This window comes from Sceloporus undulatus, chromosome 3 (genome assembly GCF_019175285.1).
Source record: "Sceloporus undulatus isolate JIND9_A2432 ecotype Alabama chromosome 3, SceUnd_v1.1, whole genome shotgun sequence".
NCBI classification, from domain to species: domain Eukaryota; kingdom Metazoa; phylum Chordata; class Lepidosauria; order Squamata; family Phrynosomatidae; genus Sceloporus; species Sceloporus undulatus.
In genome coordinates, this window is record NC_056524.1 from 166,355,764 (window position 1) to 166,380,656 (window position 24,893).

Here is a 24,893-nt window from a genome sequence, read left to right on the forward strand (position 1 = left end):
TGCCTATGGAGAGTCAGTGTGATGAAGTGGTTTGAGCTCTGGAATATGACTCTGGAGACAAGGGTTTGAATCCCTGCTCGGCCATAGAAGCCCACTGGGTCCTTGTGCAAGTCATACTCTTGACCACAGATTAACACAAAGGTAACACCCCTCTTAACAAATCTTGCCTAGAAAAACCCATCATGGGTTTAAGTATGGCTGCCCAAACTGGGGATGCAGCTTTGTGGTCCTTCCACTCCTATCTGGAGTTTTGTTTCCAGAGGGTGGTGCTTGGAAGTAATAGTAGTGCTTGGGGAGCGGTGCTTGCGGAGTATTTTTGGAGTCCCCTGGAGGCTCTAGACAGGTTCTCTGCAGGGATTGATTCTCTCCCCCTGCTGTTTAAACTGCTTAGTGGAATCTACCAGATATCTGGGATGTGTTGTCACTTAGATGCTAGTGATGTACAAATCTGCTTTTCATTGTTGAATCAAGCAAATGTTATGAATCAGTGTTTTGCCTTAGTAGTGGACTGGATGAAATCTAGTAAACTAAGGTATCATGCCGATCAGACAAAAGGAGTGGCCAGAGGCTACTCCTGCCCGGATCAGTGCAGGACCATGGCAAACTCACAGGCCTGGTCCAGGCTGCCACTGCAGCCCTCAACCCGCCTCTCAGCAGGTGTTGTTGTTCCTTTGTGTGCCAGTTCTTCTGGGTTGGCGCACTCTCCGCGTAGCTTCCGGCTGCATTTGAGGAGTGTGTTGTCTAAACACTACACCCCCAATGCAGCCTGAAGACAACACTTTTGGCCTGTCTGCTTAAGGCTTGAGGCTCAATCTGGACAAGATTGAGACCAGGATTTTGACTCCAGATCAAAATGGGGACACATTTCCTCTAAAGGAGCTGGTGCACAGCACTAAAATTAAGGACCAAGCCAGCTCACAATATTAAAAAAGGTACAGATGAAAACATAAAAAGATATAATGTTAAAAGACAATTAAATATAATATTGAAATATTTACTTCAAAAAACAAGTTAAAACACATTGATAAAAAAGTACAACAGTACTCCTTAAAAGTCTATTTCTACAGTCATCAGCTGCCAAAAGCCTGCCTACATAAAAGAAAGCCTTTGCCTGCTGGCAAAAAGTCAACAAGAAGGCCTTCTCTCTACAGTACCTTGCATAACTATACATCCGCACCCTTTCTCTACGTTTTGTTGTGTTGCAACTTAGAACTGAAATTGATTTAATTAACCTTGTTAACACTTGATGTACACAACATACTCAACACTGTGAAAGTGGAAAATATTTTATTGTGACACAAACGTTTATAAATGACCCTTGACTTATATATAAGTCAAATATTTGTAATTCCTTTGCCTTTACTGGGTCATTGCATTGTTCATAAGCAACCACTTGAACAGACAACGAAATAAAATGTCTCATTCTCATGTTAAGCTAGATAGAAAGCTATTTAGTGTACTCGACTAGAGAAACAGAAGAGTGCTTCTACATGTTGCAAATGTTGGAGTTAATGGCAGGTGAACTCAGTTTTTTCAGTATCAAGATGACTAAGGTTAGACTTGTTGCACCATCTTACCATTTTAATATGTTGGTATCTCAGTTTCAGATAGGATGGTGTCATTTCTGATGCAGTCTCTAGTAAAGACAACCCTTATTTCTCTGAACACTGCCTGGGATAATCTGGATTGGGATGTGTAGACCTTTTGACCCCAAAGCTCAAAGTGTGAGGGTCTACAAATGCACACACATGCAAAGCAAATGTAGACCTTACCAATCTGAATACTTTCTCACTAAGCATACAGTGTGTAGCTCAGTGTTACGTATGACTACTCAGAAGCAGCAACATTCAGGTATAGTATGGTGTACAGTGCACATTTTTTTACATTTAAAGTTTACCCTGCTTTTTAAATTTTAAAAGTATTAAAAGAGCAGCATTATTCATGTTTGAATGTTTTTAAATTGTTTGTATTTCTGATTACTAATGATTGGCTCTGAAGAAAGCACCCTCTTTTCTCAAGGCAGCAGTCTATGCCTACGCAGGACCGGTATTATCCTTACAATCCATTTTAACCAAGAAATAGGAAAGGTAATTGGGGTTGGGTTGTGCACCCTTCACCGAGATGTTACTATCTAGGAAACTGTATACACATGGATTCAGGGACTTGAGAAGCCTGTTGTCTGAGAGGACGGAGGTGCTTCACCTAAAAATGGTGGAACAAAGCACCCCGCCCCCAGCTTAGACCCCAAACTGCTAGAGCATACAGACATTCTGGAATTTTAGTTTCTGATCTTCCCCTGGATATGCACCTGCTACCACACTACATTCTTTTGAATGGCTGTGGTGGTTTCTGGAAGATCCAGGAGGTAGTTATTGAAAGGTCAGCATGAACAGGTCAGAGTTATGAACTGACATCTGCTCTTCAAGCAGAAGTATTTGTATTGTGCTCAGTATCATCTCTAATCTTTTATTTAGCACGAAAATTGTGAATAGTCATTGTTTTTCTTCTCAAGTAACAAGACAAAGAAACAGCAGAACTATATAGGCCCGTTACAGACCACCCAAACCGCGCGACTCCTCCGCGCTGCAAAAAAGGAGCGTGGAAATCGCGCTCCTTCCGGCAACTCAGAAGAGATGTCGCAAGTGCCAAAGCGCGCACTTGTGACGTCTCTTCTGGGTTGGGACGTGCGGACGCAGAGTGTCCGCTATGTCAAAATGGTGGCGGCCATCTGTATAGGGCGCTGCCATTTTGACGTATCGATTACGCGTGAGGGGCAAGGCGCGTCCGGAAGCGCTGCCCCTTTAGCGTAATCGCGACGCGATGACGACGCCTCTTGCTCCCGTGTGTAACGCTCCATGGTCAGCTCTTCCTTTTTGCAGGCTTGCCACGCTCAGATTGGGACATCTGTGGATGGCCCTGACCCATTCTGATCAATGGCAGCGCATGCACACACTGCACCAACACAGTTGTTTGCATGTAACACCACCATTGAGAACGGGACTTGAGGACCTGTGGAATTGGCCATTTGTAGGGAGGTCTAGAAAGGAATCGCTGCAGAAATGACGGGCCAACTGTGTTTTAAGACAATTAACATTTGCTTTTTATTCATGTGGAAGGAAATGAAGGTGGTTTTGGAAATTCAGGTGCAATTACATATATTTAAAGTTCATTAGGCAGTCCAGGTCAGGATGTAATTGAACACAGATCTAAAATAGTTTCAACTACTTAGCATTATATCTGTTTAGGATGGTTCTGGTCAGTTGTTGGTAATTTTTCTTGCATGTTGCAAAGTTAGAAAGATAGTACTGTATACCTATGTGTTCTCCAGTGTGATTATCTTTTTCAATGGAGACAATAAAGAACCTAATTGTGGCTGAATTGCAGAAGATATTTGTATTCTATAGTCTATGATACATAATGGCACTTGAGCATCCATGAATTTTGGTATTCGTACGGGATCCTGAAACTGAATCCCAGCAGATAGGAAGGGCCCACTGTTTTGAGTTCCTAGTTGGGGAACTTGGAGTGGAAAGGTATAGTTTAAGGTCCAAAACACACTGCAGAAATAATCCAATTTGTGACTGTATTAACCACCTTGGCTCAGTGCTAGGGAACCCTGGAAATTGTAGTTTATTGTGACACCAGAGCTCTTTGACGGAGGAGGCTAAATGTCTCACAAAACTATAGTTCCCAGACTTTCTTAGCATTGAGCCAGGGCAGTTAAAGCTGTCTCAGTTTATTTCTGCTGTGTCTTTTGGACTTAAGTTGCAACCAAACCCGTGCATTTGTAGTACTCAGCTGGCTCTTGATGCTATTTAATAAGTATCTGCCTTTTAGTTGTAAGGCTAGCTGGATATCTGTCCGTTATCCATGGATCTTTGATTACTGGGGAAAATAGCGAGAGAAATGGAAAGACTTCCATTCAAAAGTCCATGTAGCAAACATTGGTTAATAGAATCTCTTGGAGAATTGCATATGCTTGCTGTTTTAGGAGGCACAGTATATCAAAAGATTTATATATATATATACACACGCACACACATTGGGTATAATCATATTGGCTCTGAGTTTGTTTACAATTGCACATTGTTGAAACCACTTGCCAATGGCTTTGGCTGTTTGTCAAGAGAGTTCAAAAGTGCCAGGCAGAGAATGTTGCATGGGCAGTCACAGAGCTGCATTTTCTGCGCTCTCGCACTTGAAGAAAAAGATTGCCGTTTAAAAGAAGCCTTTGTGTAAAAGGTAGGAATAAAAACAAGGCCTATAGCTTCAAGGTGCAGACATTTATATCTTCCATATTGCAGGAAGGAAAAGATGTATTTGTACAAAAAATGAAACTTTTTATTTTGCTATTGGTATTCGTAAAACATTCATTGCTTTCTCAGGGCCTTGGTAAAACTTGTAAAATCATGGTGTTTTTTGATAGGTTCACCTTAAGAGTCGCCATGAGTCAGAAAATATTTGAATGCAAACAGCAAGAAAGAGTTTTGATATTTACATTAGAGATGAGTGAGAATTTTGTTTCTGTTCTGAAGCAAACTTTACCAATATTCAAAGGTAAGAGAAAGCTAAATTGATTATTTGACTACCTTTAGTGGATGTTACCATCTTAATGCAAACTTCTGTATGTTTTTCTTCTAAATCCCTGAGGAAGACATTGACAAGCCTGTTGTTTAAGATGTTGTCCTTGCAGTCTTCATTTTTACTACATAGGAGCTCTTTCCTCACTGTCCCAGCAAATTGGGGTTCATCCCTTAGAAATATCTTCCTGAGTAGTGAGGTATCTGCCTGCTGTGTTGGGTGGCGATGTCCATCCTCTCCTGCCAGCTCAGTCTTCACTGTGGATGAGCGATATGGTGGTCTAGAACATGTGGAAGGTGTCATATTGGGGAACATTGATCTACCCACATAGCCACAGTGAAACTGGCAACTTAATGGTACCTGTGAAGAAGTATTTGCTTGTAGAGCTTTGTGACAAGAGGCTGCTGGCCAATCAGCTCTTCCATTCTGACTTTAAAAGAAGGTAATTATTGTAAGAATAATAAGAAAAGGGACTAAATTTTGGGGGGAAAGGCGCACTGCGGCGTCATAATGGTGCCACAAAAAGAACCCGCTTTTGTGGGTTCTTTTTGGTCTGCAGGGAAATCCTGCAGTCTGGAGGCTGCGGTTTCCCCATGGACCAAAGCTGGACACTGGGAGACTGTCCTTTTTGGAAAGTCTGTCCTGGACCAAAGTTACAGACAGTGTCATAAATCAGCATGAACGCAAGCTGTTTTCACTTTTACCCATGGTAGGTGGTGGTGGTGGTGATGGTGGTTATGTTTACAGGCTCACTAAACAGTTGATGTTCTGCTAGTGTTGCAGCTCTGGATCAATTTATTCTTCATAAACATCAGTGGTTCAGCTGAGGGAAACATTTGGCCATAAACCCAGCTGTTCTCTTCAGGAACGTATTGGAAATTCACATTACCTCCTGAAACCCTTTCTTTAAAAATTAAACATATTTTCCACACTGTAAGTAGCTGTAGGAATAACAGTATCCTGGATGTTGCATGTTAGGAAATGAGTGACACACAGGACACTATATTCCAAATGAAGCCTCACAGAATTTTTGTACAAATCTTTGAATACTTGTTTATCCCTACTTACGTTCCTCCATTTTGTATACGGGTGGCTTGGCCCTCTTGTGGACTGCTAAGATCCCCATTCCTCTTCCTCCTTTGTGATTTCTACCTATGTTAAAAAAAACAACATTGATTCTCTATTGTCAGTACTGTTGCATTCATTCATAAGAGGAAAATATGTGTGGCTAATGCAGGTAAACAACACAGGTAGTAATTAGCAAAATGTACTGTAGCTAGCTTAGGGCCATAGATGCTTGTGGCTTGTTCAAGGCCCAGTGTGTACCAGGAAAAGGCAGCATCCTCATAACTTGTTTTGATGATTCAGACTTCCTCACAAGGCTGATGCCACATATCCCATTTCCTTCTGCATAGAGCAGAACTCTCAGATCTGAAAGCACAGAATCCCAATTTCTCTCAGTAGGCCTAGTCCAGTCTTAGGGCAGTGAGTTTCTGACTTCAAGCTATAAAATCCCTTATAGTTAGCTCAAGAAGCCAGTACATACTAGATTGCTCATTTTGATCTACAAATACAATTGGCCCTTGGTAGCCACATTCTTTATCCATGTATTCAACCATTCATGGCTTGAAGATACACACACATTTTCCAAAAAGCAAACCTTGATTTTGCCATTTTAATGTGCCATCATATTTAATGGGACATGAGCATCCATGGATTTTGGTATTCATGGGAGGTCCTGCAAACAAACCCCACAGATACCAAGGGCCCACTGTATAATCTGTAAAGCCCATTCTTAAATTGAGACGGGGGAGGAGACATACAATAATTTTCCATAATTATCTCATTAATATTTCCTCTAGAAATCTTTTTCCAAGAGCGCAAGCAAGAGACTCTTCACATAGTTTTTCAATCAACATGTGTGCTTTCCTGGCAATTAATCTGATAAAGTCCACAGTCATACAATTTTTTTTAAGTAGGCTCCAGACACTGTCTGAAGAATTAAACATGCTTCTGATTATGTTGTCCAGAAGACAGCAGAGGCTGTAAAATATAATACTCTTTCTGCATAGTAACACAGGAAGCATCAAGCCCAGTGTTAGCCCTGCTGAATCAGTCTTAAATCGGTTGTGACTAATAGGTCCTATTTCATTTGAGTGGGTCAGCGCATTTGAATTCAGGCCATAATCATATAATCTATGATTCTACAATTAACTAACTGGTTTAATTAGTTAAATCAACTAACACTTCGGCTGAAATTGTTTTCCATAAATTATAGTTACTGATCGGAAAATTGTAATTGGTAGGTCTGTAAATTAAGAATTATCTAGTATTTGAAGCTATTTTCTGTCTGAAATAAGACTACAAAGAGGGAGACATTATCTTCCATGTTTTCTTTAACTCTGAATGTTTTCTTGTCCTGCTTGGTATTGCCTTGGATAAATTTAATTATACACTCAAAGACAAATTTGATTGCTCAAACAGATTGCTTAATGTATTTAGGAGGAAGGCCATCCTCTCGCTCATTCAGATAAATCATTGCCATTACCTTGGCAGGTGATTAAAGTGATCTTGTTCAGAAGTGACAAACAAGTGTGTTTTTAGGGTTCTGACCTTTTTTTACATAGCAACTTAGTATTTGTCTTTCAATATCTGGCTGGCTCGATTCGAGAGGAAGCCTGTTGTGTTAATAACTTTTATTCTTTTGATGTATTAAATTCCCATATTGATGCAAGCTGCACGGAGTCCTTGAACTCATTAGCAGTATTTCTAGGTGGCTAGTCTGGGTGGAGCCCACTGTCAGAACATGTTGTAGATGAATGTAAATTGGTTTGTGCATATACTTTATTATGTGCCGTCTACCTCTAGCAAGCGATTGCATACATTTGCTATAAACCTGTTCTCTACAGGCCTGAGGAAATACGTGAAAGATCTGGAGTGCAACCAGCACCTGTTCTGAATTGAAATCAGCCATCTGGTGATTTAAAGCAGAGTTCGCAAGGCTGCCATAGCAACCAAGTATTAAATAGAAGCTCGGTGTTTTGAGTTTGGAATAAAAAAATCCTCATTGAAAGAATGTGACTCTCCATAATCTTCCACATACTGGTGAAACGCACAAACTAAAATAACACTACTCACAAATGGTTTCAGTGCATATGATTTCTGGATAGATATTGTTCTTACAGGGTGCTACTAAAGATATTTTTCAGGTGGTTTGAGGGAGGATTGACACAGGTAGAGGCCCCACCCATGCAAGGACTGAGGACAAAGACAGTAAAATCCAAGTAATAAAATGTCTGTCTCCATTGCCAGCACTGCCTTTGTCCTGAGTGTCTCTGTGGCCAAGAACGGGTGGGGTTCTGCCTTCATAAATCCTCCCTTAAGACCATCTTAAGCAAACAAGATACAGGGCCATGACTCTGACATTGTCACATTTCTTCTCTTGTCTGATTTTAACCCTTATTGCTTAGAGAAGCCTGTGAGCTTTGAAAAAGCTTGTGCAATGAATTTTGTACCTCTTGGCTGGCCTAATAAAATATTATTGTGATGTATATTTTGGATCTTGTTGTACAGTATTTTGCTGCACGGCCAACACAGTCACACCAGATTTGTTTTTACACAGGCTTTTAGTTAATGTAATGCTAAGTTCTGACTGCAGAATATTTTTCTTCAAAATGGAAAGACTGTAGGTCCATCTTCATAGCAAAAGTGAGCTTCTTTTCAGCTTGTGTTCAACGGTATGCCTTTGACATAGACATGCTGACTGTTTGATGTCCTTGATTTTTTTCAATACAGAAAAAAGAAATACTGCACCTCAAAGATTAAAAAACAACCCTAAATAGTTGTATTTAAATTCTTCTGAACAATTAAATATAGCCTAGAAAGAGCCAGCTATCCCCAAATATGGAGCACTACAAACTTTGACTGGTCTTGCTAGCTTGCCAAAATGAACCCGTCGAACTATAGGTGTGTATGTTTCTTCTCTGTAATGGTAACCAGATGTTGTTTCACCCAAAATCCTAATCCTATGCACAGCCCTGTTCGGTGCTCTGATGTTTACTGGCATATCTCTGCCAACCTCTATGAGTGTGTATATGCAGAGGTTCCTTTATATTGATAGGCTGCATATGTCATGTAGTGCCCTGATTTTCAGTGTTCTAAGTTGTACAGGAAACCTATATGTGTAGAGCAGTTCCTCCATTTCATGCTCTCCTCTGTGACCTACACAGGATGTTGAAGATCGTATCAGAAGATCATCAGAGCTTGGAAATGCTGGCTGGGTGATGCTGGGAATTCTAATCAAAATTAATGTTGGCAATGTCTGAATCTGATAAACTGAATAATTTGCGTGTGTGCATAGTGCTGCAATGTACTCCCCCCTCCCTGCCCCCATCTTTCTTCTTGGATATGTGTAAGGACATGTAGGACATTGCTCTGAGCCAAATCTTTTCTTTGCCAAATATGTGATTAATAAATGAACAGATTTGTTTACCTTAAATGTGTTAATATGATTTGTAGTCACTGTACAGTCATAAAGTGATTTATGGTCAGTGTTTGCCTGAAAAGAAAAGACTGCTGTCAGCCATGTTCTGTTATGTCTAGGGCTGCATCTATACTATAGAATTGATGCAGTTTGACACCGCTTTAACTGCCATGGCTCAATGCTATGGGATTCTGGGATTTGTAATTTTGTAAAATATTTAGCTTTCTGTGTGCTCAATTATCTTCCTCCTTGTTCTCTTCCTCCTCCTCAGTCTCCTTTCCTACCAGTAGCCCACTCCAGTCCATGAAGCACGTGGTCCATGACTGCGATGGCTTCTATCCACAGTTTGCCTGCCTGCTCTCATGCCCATTTGCTCGCTTTACCTCTTGCTGGCATGTTTGCCCTGTTTGCCTTGCTCAGCTCATGCCTACTCCGGCAGCCCCTTTCTCTCTCCCTCTCTCTTGATACATCCACCTCCTGCCTCTTCTGCTCTCCCTTGCCCCCAACAGTGGTGTTACTGAAGGTGCCTGGGGCTAGGTTATCCTCCACCACACGGAGGACATTCTCCACGGCTGCCCCAGCCCTTTGGAATACGCTGCCCACCAAGCTCCGCTCGACTACCACCCTGGCCCAATTCAGGAAGGACTTAAAAACCTTCCTGTTCCAACAGGCATTCCCCGACTAAAAATCCTGTGGGCCTCCCTCCTCTTCCGTGGCCAAGAGGTTGGGCTAAGGGGCTTTTAATGCTGTTAGTTTTATTGATTGTTTCTATTGATTGTATGGTTAGCCTGTGTAGTTGTATCTTTTTATATTGTTTATGGCACCATTGTTTTTAACCTATGTTGTAAGCCGCCCTGATCTTGGGAAGGAGCGGGATATAAATAAATTATTATTATTATTATTATTATTATTATTATTATTATTATTATTAAGCCGAGGCCAGCTAGATTGAGACTGGTGGGGAGGAAGGCAAAGGGGTGCCTGATTTTACTGCTGTTGCTAATGCTTCCTCCTTCCTCACTGCCCCTCTCACTCATGCTGGCATGGGCTTAACATTGACATCAGGAGCCTAAGAGGAGGAGGAGATGGCAGTGGTGGTAGTGGTGGTAGTAGTAGTAGTAGTAGTAGTAATGGGGGTCAGCATCTCTGTAGGAGATTTTTGCAGCATCTAGGAGGCAGAGGAGTGAAGGCTTGTAAACCAGCAACAGAGATAGCTACAAGCTCACACATAATCAAAATAAAATAAAACCCACAAAAATTGAGGGATCATTGTAATGTTGACATGGGTAATTGTAAATATTGCCATGCTTAAAAATAATAAATTTTAAGGCATGAAATGAGGAAATTTATTGTTCTTTCTCCCTTTCCTCCTCTTCCTCCTAGAATAGTATTTGAGCAGTATTACTTGATAAAGAAGATATAGAGGCTCAGTTCAGTTCACCCTTTGAGTCAATTATCATTAGCATGTTTGTACTTGATTGAGATTGGAGTATACCAGATCTTTCATATGCATTACTGTACCTTCTTTGAATAATTTCTGTGCACTTCTTGTCAAACTGAAATACTTATGGTTTTTAACAGGTTGGTATTTGGAATGCTGTATCCCGCTTATTATTCATACAAAGCAGTGAAGACAAAAAATGTGAAGGAGTATGTAAGTATTCGATTTTAATACTGTATTTCTAAAATAATGTGTTGTATTCAGGTTTTGTATTTGCACTGTATATGATATGATAGCATCATAGAAAGTCACATGGATTCTAATTTGTGTATATAAGGCCTGTTACAGACTGCCAAAATAAAGCTGCTTCGGGTCTCTTTGGAGGCATGCTATTTAAAAGATGCATGGGTCCTAAGAGTCCAGAGGTCATGCCAAAGCCACACTCCATTCCTAAGCACTGGAGTGCAGCTTTGGTGCAGCTTCCAGATTCTTAGGATGCATGCATTATTTAAACAGCATACCTCCAAAGAGACCCGAAGCAGCTTTATTTTAGCAGTCTGTAACAGGCCTAAGTTAGCTTGTTTCAACATGTTCCTTTCCTCTTTTGTTACTGTAATAGGGAGTTGGCTTTGGGAAAATTCTCTTTTTAGCTACATTATCTTCCATATCTGATGTATATTTTATCCTTCCATCTTAAATGTGGTTTGGGTATTGTAGTGACAGAGTTACTACCTTTCAAACCAGGGATGGGAAGGTATGGAGGCCTGAGGCCAATTCCCTCCTAAATCCCCCTCTCCACAGGTTCCACACCCAACAAAGTCCAAAAGCATTCATTTTTTTCTGCAATGCTTCTCAAAGTAGCAGCTGGAAGTCATGTTAAGTCACTTCCTGTCACCATTTTTTAAAAGAAGGACTGCAGCATAATAGAGCTAAAGCAGAATTCTGGGTAGGAATGTTTTCATATATTTTCATGCATGTGAGGGGGTTTTGTACATGGTTTATGGGTGAAAATTATCCCCAAATCACTGATACTTTTTTTTAAAAAAATTGAAGAAGAATTGGGGGGGTTTGGGGGGGGGGGGTTAGTGGCAGGCTTCAAGGGCTACAGAAGTGGGCATCATGCAGATTTCACATTAATAAGCCCTATTTTAACCAAAAATGTAGAGCCTATATGAGCTTGACATATGATAGTAGCTTGAGTCCTTAGCTTTTGAAAGGTATACTTCTCCTTAGCCAGTCAGTCCACTTCAGTGGGTGGTGAGGAAACATCTATTGTGGTACATTAAGGGGCACCCCTTTGGCTGCAGCAAGCCCCTTAGCACAATATTAGTACAGCCGCGCCTCGCCATACGCTGCCTTTTTATAGACGGCTTTGAGCTTAGGCGCTCAAAGCCACCGGCGCACGCAGGGCGGAAGGGGCGGCGTGTCCCATTCAATTGAATGGGCGCACACGCCCGTTGCACCCCATGCGCTGCCGCACCGCCACACCGCCGTGCACGAGCCCCATTGGAAACAATGGGGCTCGAGCATAGGCGGAACTTATTATACGCGGAGGGATCCGGAACAGATCCCCCGCATATAATAAGGTTCCACTGTACTTAATATACCATAGTATACCACAATATACCAGTATATTGGTACAGTGCGTCCGTGTCATACGTGGGTGTGTTTTACACGGCTTTCAGCCTACACTGAAAGCCGTGCCAACGGGGTTGCAATGGCACACGCAGCTGTGGCGCACACACCACCCTGCGCATCATGCACAAGCCCCATTATTTTCAATGCAGCTCGAGCATACGCGCTCTTTGCCTTATGCAGAGGGGTCCAAAACAGATCCCCCACGTAAGGCAAGGGCACACTGTACTTACATTCTAAAACCAGTATTGTGCTAGTAGTTGTCTTTCTCTCCCCGACCCCCCTCCCTCCCCCAAGTCCTCCACAATATTTGAAAATCTGTTCTGAAGACTTTCCTAGTCCTCTAGAACAGGTTTTAGATGTGGAGAATTGCATGGGAGAGGACAATTGCCACCCTGCCAGTTGCATTGAAAGGGGCCATGTTTCAGTGGAATGCTTGTACTGGATTGCCCCCACACTATGGACTGCCCTGGAGAACTGTAGTACTTCCTTTTTGTATTCTGTGTCTCTGTCTGAATGGAGTGAGGGACTGCTGCCAAGCCTAGTCTTACAGAATAATAGTATGGACAGTAAAGATGATAAGTCTCTCCTTCTCCACTGCTATCTCTTTAGCTTTTCCCCAAAGCCATCGTTGCGACAATATGAACTAGGTATGCTGAAAGCTGCGTTTATCGCACCCGCGTATGATGCAGGCGCACTGTAGAATAAAATAATAACAAAAAAGTAGAACAAAAGACCTCTTAAACAGAATCTGAGAAATTAAAGGGAAATTTAAACCAAGAATATGGATGGTGTATGACCACATGGGAACACATTATGTCATCAGGACAAAATAAAAAGCACACTGAGGAACTGTATAAAAGAGGTGAAATGATGTCAGATTCCTTCAAGGAAGAATTATTTAAAGATGAACCCTCAATTTTAGAAAGCAAAATGGAAAAGACTTTCAAGGTACTTGGAGAAATAAATCACCAGGAACAGATGGCATACCAGTAGAAGTGTTTCAAGATATAGAGATGTAATCCATTCCAATTCAAACAGAAATTTGCCAGCAAATATGGAAAACAAAACAATACACAACAGATTGAAAATGTTCAATATGCATTTCATTCCCCATGAAAGGGAAAGTAGGAACTGTAGTAATCAGACTGTTGCACTGATTTCCCATACAAGCAAAGTGATGCTCAAGAGTTTACAAGAAAGGCTTTTACTTTGTTGTTGTTGTTGTGTGCGTTCAAGTTTCTGATCTATGGTGACCCTAAGGCAAACTTTAGGCATTTTCTTGGCAAGATTTGTTTGCCTTTGCCTTCTTCTAAGGCTGAGAGTTTGTGAGTTACCCAGTGCACCCAGTGAGTTTCTGTAGCCAAATGGGAATTGGAATCCTGTTCTCCAGAGTCATAGTCCATGCCCAAATCACTGCACCATGTTGGCTCTCTTATTTTTCTACTTGTTTCTTCACAAACTAACTTGTACTATATATATTTGGTATACATTATTCAGAAAAAGTGTGGAAACTAAAATGCAGTAATATAACCTAATTTTTATGTAAATCCTACAGGATCTGTTCTTCTCTCCTTTTAAATTATAATATGTAGTAGTCATAGAATCATAAAGTTGGAAAAGACCACAAGGGCCATCCAGTCCAAGCCCCTGCCATGTAGAAAATCTAAATCAAAGCATCCCCGACAGATGGCCATCCAGCCTCTGTTTGAAGACCTCCAAAGAAGGAGACTCCACTACACTCCAAGGGAGTTTGTTCCACTGTCAAACAGCCCTTACTGTCAGGAAGTTCCTCCTAATGTTGAGGTGGAATCTCTTTTCCTGTAGTTTGCATCCATTGCTCCGCGTTCTAGTCTCTGGAGCATCAGAAAACAAGCTTGCTCCCTCCTCCATATGACATCCCTTCAAATATTTAAACAGGGCTATCATATCACCTCTTAGCCTTCTCTTCTCCAGGCTAAACATTCCCAGCTCCCTAAGTTGTTCCTCAGGTCTTTGGATGCTAAGACACGAATGGATTGTGTGGAATGTACAGAATCAATAGAAGTAGAGCTTGAATGGTGGGCTCTTTAATTAGGAACATTTACACCGACTTGTGCATGACTAGTGTCACAAGAACATTTAGTTTTACTCAGAAGAAAGTGCCATTTAATTTTGGGGCATTTGCTTACAGGTAAGAGTATATAGGGTTGCATAATACTCAGCAATATTTACGTAGGTTTGAGAGAGAATATCTTTGCTTGTTTGTTCCCATTCTGCCTCCAACGTATGCAAAAGAAAGGTATGAAATCTATCTTCTATTGTTTGTGATTAGTTATTCTATTGTTTGTGATTTGTGATTAGGGTTATGAGAACTCTTACTGTCTGCCATAATGTGAATTCCAAACTGCATGCTTGAAGAAGCTTCTAGATTACTCTGTGTGGGACCTAATGGGGTCCTTGAATGTAAGACGATTAGCAGTGAACAAGCATCCAAAATTCGACTTGCAAAGGTGGATTTTTCTTTGTTGTATTTTGAAAATGCCTTAAGTAGTGACTAGAAATTATTAGTAATAAGAAGCCACTTCCACCACTGCTCCCACCCTCAATTCAATTTGCCGAATTTGACAGAAGTGTAAATTTCATTGTGGATCAGGTATGTCTAGACTGGAATGATCCTCCATCCCTATTTGCTGAAGTCTCCTTAAATTCCAGTTTGAGGACTAAGTGTCTCATTGCAAGTTTGCTTTGAATGTGTATCATTCAAGTTTCTCCCTCAAATCCTTCACAAAACATTAAGCTTTGATGCATTAGGTAAACCGTTTGTCCTTGGGGATGTAATTACACGGGAGCTATTTTAAAGGTGTCCTTTTCAGCCCTTGGCTGTTGTCTACAGGGAAGAAAAACACATGGTAAGCCTTATTCAAGTTTGCTGACAAATCTTCTCCAGTCATTGGAGATTAAAGGTTGCTTGTTCTTGTGACCTCTTTTTAGTTTGTGCAGTTTAAATTCATGAAGGCTTTTAAAAATAATAATAATCTGTATTTAGTTTTGGGAAATGACATAGTGTTACTCTCTACTGTCGCATTTCAGCTTTCTCCCATAACTTGATGGGCCTCAAGTATGAAAAAGGCAAGCATAAACATTCGGTTGTTTTTTTTAAAAGTAACTCTCAGATTTCTAATCTATTAATTACTAGTAGAACTTCAACCAACACAATCTATATCTAGATTAGAAAGACATTTGGGAAGTGAGGCAATCGCACCCTTGTGTGTTCCTGTCCTCGGTCATAATCAAAGATGGAAGATAAGATAATGGGATGGTTTGGGGATTTACTTTGGTGACATACTTTTTTGGCTTCTTGTCTTGCTGTGTGGTTCTTTGAACTGAATATTGGGGTGGATTCAGGACTGTGAGGAAGTCCACTGGGCAACAGAGCTTTCTTAACTACTCCTCTCCATAGGAACCAGCAGGCTGCGCCCCCCCCCCCCCCCCCGGCTGCTGCTTTTGAATGCCATGGGGCCAGTGCCATGGGATATGGTAAGAGGGAGCTCCTCTCCTAGTTTCTACCAATTCTCTTCTCCCAGTGGAACCCCATCCCATATCTTTTCAAGGAATGCAGTGGGGAGAAAGGGGCAGAAAGAGTCCAGTCTGAGCAAAAAATCTTCAATTCATGCAACATTGGATTCACACTTTTCCTTGTAGTAACATGCCCTCTGTAATACTCTTTCCCCCCTTCATTTTATTAAATTTCAAGTATTACATAGTTCAAAAGCCACAGTGGCCTAGTGGTTTGAGTCTTGTAGGCCAGGGTTCAGTTCCCAACTTGACCATGAAACCCACTGGGTTACTTTGGGCAATGCTCTCAACCTCGAGGAAGGCAGTGGCAAACCTCTGAACAAATATTGCCAAGAATACCTCATGATAGGTTGGTTCGCCTAAAGGTTGGCATAGGTCAGAAACAACTTGAAGGTACACAAAACAACCAACAACATGCTGTCATATCACCATTAACAACATCTGCGAAGACAGACCCATGGCCAGAGCTATGTATTCACATGCACCTCTCACTAGCCCTCTGCTAGCATGCCCTCTTGATGTAAGCATTACTCAGAAAGAGACATACTGTAATGCAGGAAACCTTATGCTTTTTTCTTGATACCGCAGTGTGATAAATGTATACAGCGCAAGCAGATTCTATCCTGTAGTTATTAAAAGCATCTGTTTTTAAAAATCTGTTACCTGATTTGAAATAAAACTTTTTAGTGTTTCTGATTGCATCCCTCTGTTAGTAAATACTGGTACTGAGTTAAATTTGTGTTCAGTTACACAAATAAGTATACAAGTTGTGTCTCCCTTATAAGAAATGCTTGGACTTTGGAGTTTTTCAGATTTTGGAATATTTGCATATACATAATGAAATATCTTGGAGGTGAAATCCAAGTGTAAACATGGAGTTTATTTTATGTTTCATATACACCTTATAAACATAGTGTGAAGATAATTTTATGCACAATATTTTTTATTTTGTGCATGAAGCAAAGTTTATATTCATTGTACTGTCAGAAAACAAAGGTGTCACAGGCTCAGCCACCCATGTGGCCAACTTTGGATTGTATTTTGAATACGGAAGACTAATTCTGCAGTATTGTAGCCTCGGTTAGCATTACGAGAGAGGAATTTTCAGCTTTTCTATTGAGAAAATTTTGAATTATTTATTTATTTTATATTCCACCTTTTCCTCTGCACTGTAACTTTGGACTGCTTACAGAATTAAAACAGATGGTGGTGGTTGTTAATGCTCTTGAGCCGATTTCAATCCCTGGCAACCCCATGGATGAAATAAAATTACTTTGTTGATAAAATTACAGTGCGCCCGCATTATAGGCGGCGCACTATACGCAGCTTTGAGCTTACGCACAAAGCCGCGTAGAGCCGTGCAGGAGTGCGCCGGGCGCAAGTCCCATTCAAAGAGTGCTCAACAATTGCTCCTTTTCATCCTGGAGAGAAGTGACCAGTGGGGTGCCACAGGGGTCTGTCCTGGGCCCAGTACTATTCAACATCTTTATTAATGACTTGAATGACGGAGGGGACATAGTTATCAAATTTACAGATGACACAAAATTAGAAGGAGTAGCTAATACCACAGAGGACAGGATAAAAATTCAAAATGGCCTGAATAGACTAGAAAGCTGGGCCAAAGCTAACAAAATGATAGGTTTGCTTTAAGTCCACCATGTCAGAAAAGCACACAACAAGAAAACATAAATGCCCGTATCAAAACCAGCTTGTTATTCTGCATAGCTCTTATATGACCCTTCAAGGCTTTTTGTTATTTTTAAATTGCTTGTTTGTGTTGTTGTTATAAAACAAATAAAATATTCAATTAAAAAGAAGAAGAAGAGCAGAATGGATGAGATCTGAAGAGGATTTCGGGATCTGGAAATGTGTAAAGAGTTCAGGGAGTTGATGTTTAGCATTACAGTGGACACTTGTTATATGCTGGGGTTTGGTTACAAGATCCCCCGTGTATAACAAAATCTGTGGATGCTCAAGTCCCATTAAATATAATGACATAGCTTAATGGTGTCCCTTATAAAAAAAATGGAAAATCAAGGTCTGATATTTGAAATTTATACTGTTTTTGAACATTTTCAAACCGTGTATGCTTGAATCCGTGTATAAAAAAATCTGTGTATAAGAAGGGTCAACTGTACTACATAATAAATCCTTTACTGGTTTTATTTTCTAAATAAAAAAGCTCACATCAGTAAAAACATACAAGAAGTTAAAACACAGTTAAAACTCTCAATAAAATTAAAAGCAATTTAAAACCATCTCTATTTAAAAGCAAGACATAAGATCAGTACAATACAGTGCATAATTAAAAGCCTTATAAAAGACCTATGAGACAGTAAGAAGGAGAGAAGGGCCTTCCTTGAAGATTTCAAAGCCCAGGCATGCTTGAATGGGTAAATACGGTTCTTCAGCTCACCTCAACTTGAGACATACAGAGTTTTGGATGATCAGGACCCAGAAACAAACTGGTAGCAAGTGGAGCTGTTGTGATGTTTTCCTCCTGTAACCAGCCTTGCTCCATAGTCTGGCTGCAGTTCTTTGGATGAGCTGAAGTTTCCAAATACACTTCACAGGCAGCCCCATGCACAAACTATAATTGTGCCAATACACTCCTGGTTACTGCAGAAACTTGAGTTTTCTGGCTCAAGAGTTGAATCCAGTTATGTACCCGAGGTATGAATTTATATGCTCAGGGAAATCAAATGGAACCCTATCTAGCATGGGCTGCATCCCTTATTGCTGATCTGCCTTTCATCTGATCGGAGCACCTCCGTCTTGTCTGGATAAGCTTCATTATTTTCATCCCCATCTATCATTTACTTGATGGCATCTAATGGTACCAGCCTTTATATGGAAAAAACAGTCTGATGAATGAGGGGAAAGTCTGCTGTCTTCTTGGCACTGATATTTTGTTCTCTCCGTCTCCTCTGTCCCAGGCACTTGCATCTTTGTGCTGAAGAAGGATAAACTATATGAGGAGTGACTAAAGTATTCTTGGCCCAGTTCCATGCTTTGCTCTGTTTAGACTGGGAACTATTCAGCTATCACTCAGAAGCGGCTAAGATGTTGTTCAAAGACTTATTTAGTTTAAATACAGAAACCTGGTATGACTAAGTCAACAGTAGCTCATTGCTCCCCAAAGTTTTTGGGCCTACCGCCCCCTTTCCTCTTATGTGAGAAACCTACACTCCTCAATGTCTATTTCTTAATATTGTGTCTGTTGTTAAACTGCACATTCAAAACAACTAATCTCTGGATTCTTCCAGCACTCCACGCACGAAGATGAAGACTACTGTCTCGTTTTATAACAACTGCCTTCTGCTTTGGGAGTCAGGAGGAGGAAGAATCCCTTGATTCCTTCTGCACCCCACTCCTGAAGCTGGAGTCTCTTGTATGAATGGGAGACAACAGCCTATAGCCTCAGGAGATAGAAGGATGAAGAAGTTGTTTAAGGGGTTGTCCACGTGGACCAAATGGCCAGGCTTTCTGTAATAGTGGTTTGGGCACACAGGTTATAAAATGTAGTAACAGCATTAATCCACCCAGCTCTGCTAAGCGTTATGTATTATAGGCAGGGAGTTAATAACTTAAAATTGGTTACCAATTTGATTGCTCTAAGTACTGTAAGACTTGACCTCCTATTATTTTGCTTGATGCTGGAAAGTTTTGACAAAATTAATTGGTAGTTGATCTTGTAATTTCATGTCCAGAAACTATTAGATATTTAGGCATATCAGTTCTTCCAGATACTATGCAAAAGATTCATTTGTCTGCATTGCTTGCACTTACAAGGTCTTTATTTGGGTAGATGGGCATCAGTTGAATTTAAGCATTCAACTGATCTAAAAATCTAAAAATATACAGTGGTACCTCGGGTTACGAAATTAATTCGTTCCGCGGCTAATTTCGTAACCCGAAAAACCTTCGTAAGCCGAATTGCCATAGGCGCTAATGGAAAAATAGCTCTCTGCTGCCCTCCGGTGGCGGAAAATAGCGCCGAGGTTTTTTCGTAACCCGAAAAAACCTTCGTAAGCCGAAACAATAAATCCCTATGGGATTTTTTCGTAACCCGAAAAATTCGTAACCTGGGTAATTCGTATCCCGGGGTACCACTGTATTTTAGGGTATTTCTTAATGGACATTATATGCTCTATCATGCACCTCACTCTGCATTCCTTAAGTTTATTTTCAGAGAATATCATAATACTAAACCGTATTTTCTGGTGTATAAGACAAAATATAAGACCCCCAACTTTTTAAATAAAAAATATGGAGTTTAGGATATACTCACCGTATAAGGCTACCCCTCTTCCTGAGAAGCCGGCAGCCAGCCGTGCACATGCTCGCCGGCTTCAAGAGGCCTCCGGAGGCCCCTTAGAAGCCGGCGTGGGGGAGCCCTGAGAGCACATGCGCCAGCTTCAAGGGGTCTCTGGAGGGCCCTTAGAAGCTGGCGCGGGGCTGCCAGCTTCCCAGGCCTCCAGACGCCTGAGAAGCTGACAGCCCTGAGAGCGTGTGCGCTGGCTTCAAGGGGCCTCCGGAGGCCCTTAGAAGCCGGCACAGGGCTGCCAGCTTCCCAGGCCTCTGGAGGCCTGAGAAGTTGGCAGCCGAGCGTGTGCACGCCGGGCCCTGGGGCTCAACCCGGCGTATAAGACGGCCCCGACTTTTGACCCAATTTTAGAGGGTCAAAAAGTCGTCTTATACGCCGGAAAATACGGTATTTGGGAAATTTATAAGGACATCCTCACCACCCTATTTTCAACTTGTAAAAACGCACCTGTCCTTTTAGGGAGGTGGTTATAATTTACAAGATTTGAGAGTATTATAAAGCATATTTTTGATGTGAATAAACAGTTGGGAAGTATGGCCAATTCAAGCAGTCCTTCTTCACCAATCTTGGAATCAACTTTTTTGGAACCCCTTTTTGGATAGATTGCCTTAAGTTCTGTTCATTTAAGGAAGAAAGGGAAGATGCTTCCTGCAATTCCTGTTGCCAGGATGGCTTTTGGCAAACAGTTGTCAGTTACAATTTAACTTGTATGAGATGGGATAATCCTACACAGAAGATTTCAACGATTTCTATATTTCTTATAGAAGAAATTGCCTGACTTGTGGCATATACCATTCCAAGGTCCAGATCAAGAACTGATGCCATTTTTGGTATTGTAGTCAATGTATCCGCTATTTAAGGTGCAGTATGATAATATTGAAAGTTGGAATACTGTTTGGAGTCTGCATATGGACCATTAGTTTTGCATAGAATCTGGAACCAAAATATTTTGTTTAAATAACTGTTGAGAAGTACTAAACTAATTTCATTTTGAAGGTATGCAGGATGACATCATCCCCCACACATCAACCAATGGAAAACTGCCTTTGCTTAAATATCTAAAACTTATTTTGATTTTAATTTCATTTGAGTCAACAAAATTGATCGGTATATTGGACATTATTAACACCTTTTAAGAAGGAAATTGTCACCTTCATCATCTGAGTGTTGGTGATATAATACTGTCAGTGCTTCCCTGTGTCATGTGATGTGGGTATGCTCAGTAAAGTTACCTGTTTTGGGTTGCATGCATTACAGCGTATCTGGTTTCTGCTGAAGAAATCTTACACTTGAAGACATTTGCCTTTTAAATTATATCCTTGAGACATCGAATTTAATTAAGGTCTATGTGGTCCTGCATGCACTAACTTTTGTCAAAGGACTTACACTCCAAGCCTAGAAAGATGAACACTGTCCATCTATTGTTCAGTGATCAGATATCACTTGTTCAGCAATTCAGAAGTGTGCATTTTACAGACACTCACTGCAAGAAAATGTGGCTTTGGAAATTTGTTCAGCTTATATTAATATTTCTACTTAGCCCATGTTCATATCCTATATAGTCCCTCTTCAGCCTTTTTTCATTCTCCTTCCCCCACTTCTTTGTAATCATACTTTTAAAAAATCAAATTAAATATAATTGTTTCTACATATGTGTGTAGACAATGGCACATAGCTGGGTACTCATAACATTTGAAAGGATTAAATCACTAAGCAAAAGATATTATGATGTAGAAATATTGTTAATATGAGTTTTCAACATCTTAATGTGGTTTGGGGTTTATGATGCTTTAGCATTTCCTGTAGAGATACAATACACTGCAATTCCTTGAGTTAGTAACTGAGCATGATCTCAGCAGCATGACTAATGAAATGTGGTATTGTCCAGTTAAGCGTCACATGTGTCAGCTTGAATTATTGTTGAACTTGCTAGGTGAACTTTAGTTGCTCAAGACTGAACTAGCAAGCCTGTCATCCAGAAGGTTGATTTGCAAATGGCCCCAAGCAGGAACTGCTTGAAATAGTGAATTATTAAACATGTTATCTAAGGAAACATGCCTCTTTGTTTAAAGTAGAATTTTTATGGAATGTATGGTCCAGAAACCTTTAAGAGAAGCTGAATACCTATACTATATTATTTTGGGGGCTCACACCATATCAGCAACACTTTCCTCAACAGTAATCCCAAAGGTGGCCCAAATGTCACTGTTGGTCATTAAAATGGCAACCTTAATGCTACGGCTGACACCTCAGAACTCTGGAAGAGCTGGAAATAAGCTGGTGTTGCCCTCTGGAGTATCCCCACACACACACACACACACTGTTCCAGTGTTTGTGAGCCTGCACCTGCCATTTTGATCACTTCTAGTTTTGAAAAAGGTCCCCCTGAGCCTAAAACAGGTTATGGGGCAAGAATAGCCAACTGTGCCCCCTGCAGCTTCTGGGTGTGAAATTGCCATTAGTCCCTCATATTTGCCATGGCCCACAGAATCAGCTACACATGGCCCACAAGGTAACACTTTACTCCTCAATAGCTGGAGAGTCTCATATTCTGGTCATGTTTTGATATTATGGTAAGTCAGGCTTCAATAGAATTCTGGTTTGTTGAGAGTGAATCTTTGTGTTGATGCATGCCTACTATTCTCTCCTGCATACGGTGGGAGGAGCTAAATTAGCTATAAACCTAGACCAATTTTTTGTTAATTGTTATATATGAACCTGACAGGAGCTAGCTCTCAGGTGTTTCTCTACTCCAACAAGCAAGATAAATAAATTAGAGGTTTTTGGGGGTTAATTCTCTGGCTTGTTGGGGGAGAACTGAGCCAGAGTTCGCTTCCTGCTAATTTGAGGTGCCATAGTAACTAAACCATGGGAGAAATTCCTGTGGCTTGTTTACTTAATCCCACTGAAAGTGAAACAAAACACTGTTTTGTTGTGACTTCACACCTGTGCAAAAGAGAACATTAATCAGAACAACTTTTCATTTTAATACCAGATTGAGTATCTCTTATCTGGAAATCTAAAATACTCCAAAAGCATCCACTTGGGTGGCTGAGCTAGTGAGTTCTTTGCTTTCTGATGGCACAGTGTACACAAACTGTTTCATACACAAAATTATTAAAGATATTGTGTATATAATTACTTTCAGGCTATACAGTATATACATAAGATGTATAAGAAACATAAATCAATTTCATGTTTAGACTTGGGTTCCATCTCCAAGATAGCTCATTATGCAAATATTCCAAAATCTGAAATCCAAAATACATCTGTTCTGAAGCATTTCAGATAAGGGGTATTCAATCTATATTTTATTTACAAGTTGAGTCTCCCTTATCCAAACTGCTTGGGAACAGAAGTGTTTTGTTTTTTGGATTTTGGAATGCCTGTATTTGCATATACTTACATAATGAGATATCTTGAAGATAAACCTAAGTCAACACACAAAATTCATTTATGTTTCATATACATACACCTTGTACACATATCCTGAAGGTAATTTTGTACAATATTTTTAAAAATTTTGTGCATGAAATGATGCTTGTGCACACCGAACCACCCGAAAACAAAAGGTGTCACTACCTTAGCCACTCGTGAAATTTTATTTTGGTTTTTGGAGTAATAATAATAAAATAAAATTTTATTTTTATCCCACCCCTTTGCACAACGCAATCGGGGCGGCTTACAAGAGTAAAATATAATTCCATATCCCACAATCCCACCCCCACCCCTTAAAACACAATTAAACAGTTAACAATTTAAAACACCACTTAATAACAAGCAAACAATAACTGCAGCAAAGTCAGAGGTAAACAGATTGGGCTTTCTTCTGGTGGCTGGGTATTTATTCAAGAAAGGCCTTCCGGAAGAGATCCATCTTAACAGCTTTTTAAAAGCTGTTTAAGGTGGTAATATGACAGATCTCATCTGGCAGGCCATTCCATAATCTGGTATTTCAGAAATATGGATATGAGAGACTCAGAGGCTATGCAGCCACCCCTTTACTGGCCAGATTGGGGCTGGGGCCACCTCATGTCACGGCCTCGATCCGGCCTCTGGAGAGTGCAGAAAGGCACCGCAACAAGCAGCGCCTTTTTGCGCTCTCCAAGGGGCACCATAGCCATGATGGTGCAGCTTTATGATGCCCCTTCAGTGCTGCATCATGTGGATGCAGCACCGGAGGGACGTCATGACTGTGCACCCCGTGTGAACTGGTGCATTGAAAAATGGCACCTGGGGGGAGGGGAGGGCATCCAGTGTGCAGACACTATGCCCTAACTCCACCCACAGGCTGTCACAAAGTGCTGGTCTGTATAGGGCCTCAGTCTGTATTTATTTCCCACTTTTTCCTCAATCTAGGACTCAAAGCAGTTTACAACAGTTAAAACAAAAACGGCTAAATATCTACCTCATATGAAAGTTAAAAATGCAAATTATCAATAAAACAACAGACAATGCAGCACATTATGCAAGGTCAGTTCCCTTTGAGTAATACAGTTTTCAAAGGTCTGTCAAAACAAAACAAAAGACTCTGCTAGCCTGAGAGAAAACAGCAAGGAGGGTACTACTCTAACCTTTCTAGGAAAGGTGTTAAAGAATCTGGGAGCAACCACTTGAGAAGGCCATCTTCCCACACCATGGACCTGTGAAGATGAAGCAGCAAAGAGAATGTCTTCACCAGAATATTTGAAGACATGGGCGGGCTCATAAAGGAGATTATAGTCCCTTCAAGTAACCTGGACTTGAGGTGTTTGAGCTTCATGAGTCATAACCAGCACTTTGAATTGTGCCCAGCAGCCAGTTGAGTTGTAACAAGGAAGTTGTGTGCCAACTCCGGTTAACAATGGCTGCAGCTCTTTGGTCCTCCA

The 24,893-nt window shown here is 40.8% G+C and overlaps 1 protein-coding gene across 1 annotated transcript in view; it reads left to right on the forward strand.

Annotated features, from left to right (window-relative positions):
• The window catches only part of REEP3 (receptor accessory protein 3), a 56,324-nt gene that overhangs the window by 10,054 nt on the left and 21,377 nt on the right, over positions 1–24,893 (forward strand). The window contains exon 2 of the mRNA XM_042458990.1: positions 10,646–10,718. Coding sequence (XP_042314924.1) covers positions 10,646–10,718 — 73 coding nt within the window. The remainder of the gene's footprint in view (positions 1–10,645; positions 10,719–24,893) is intronic.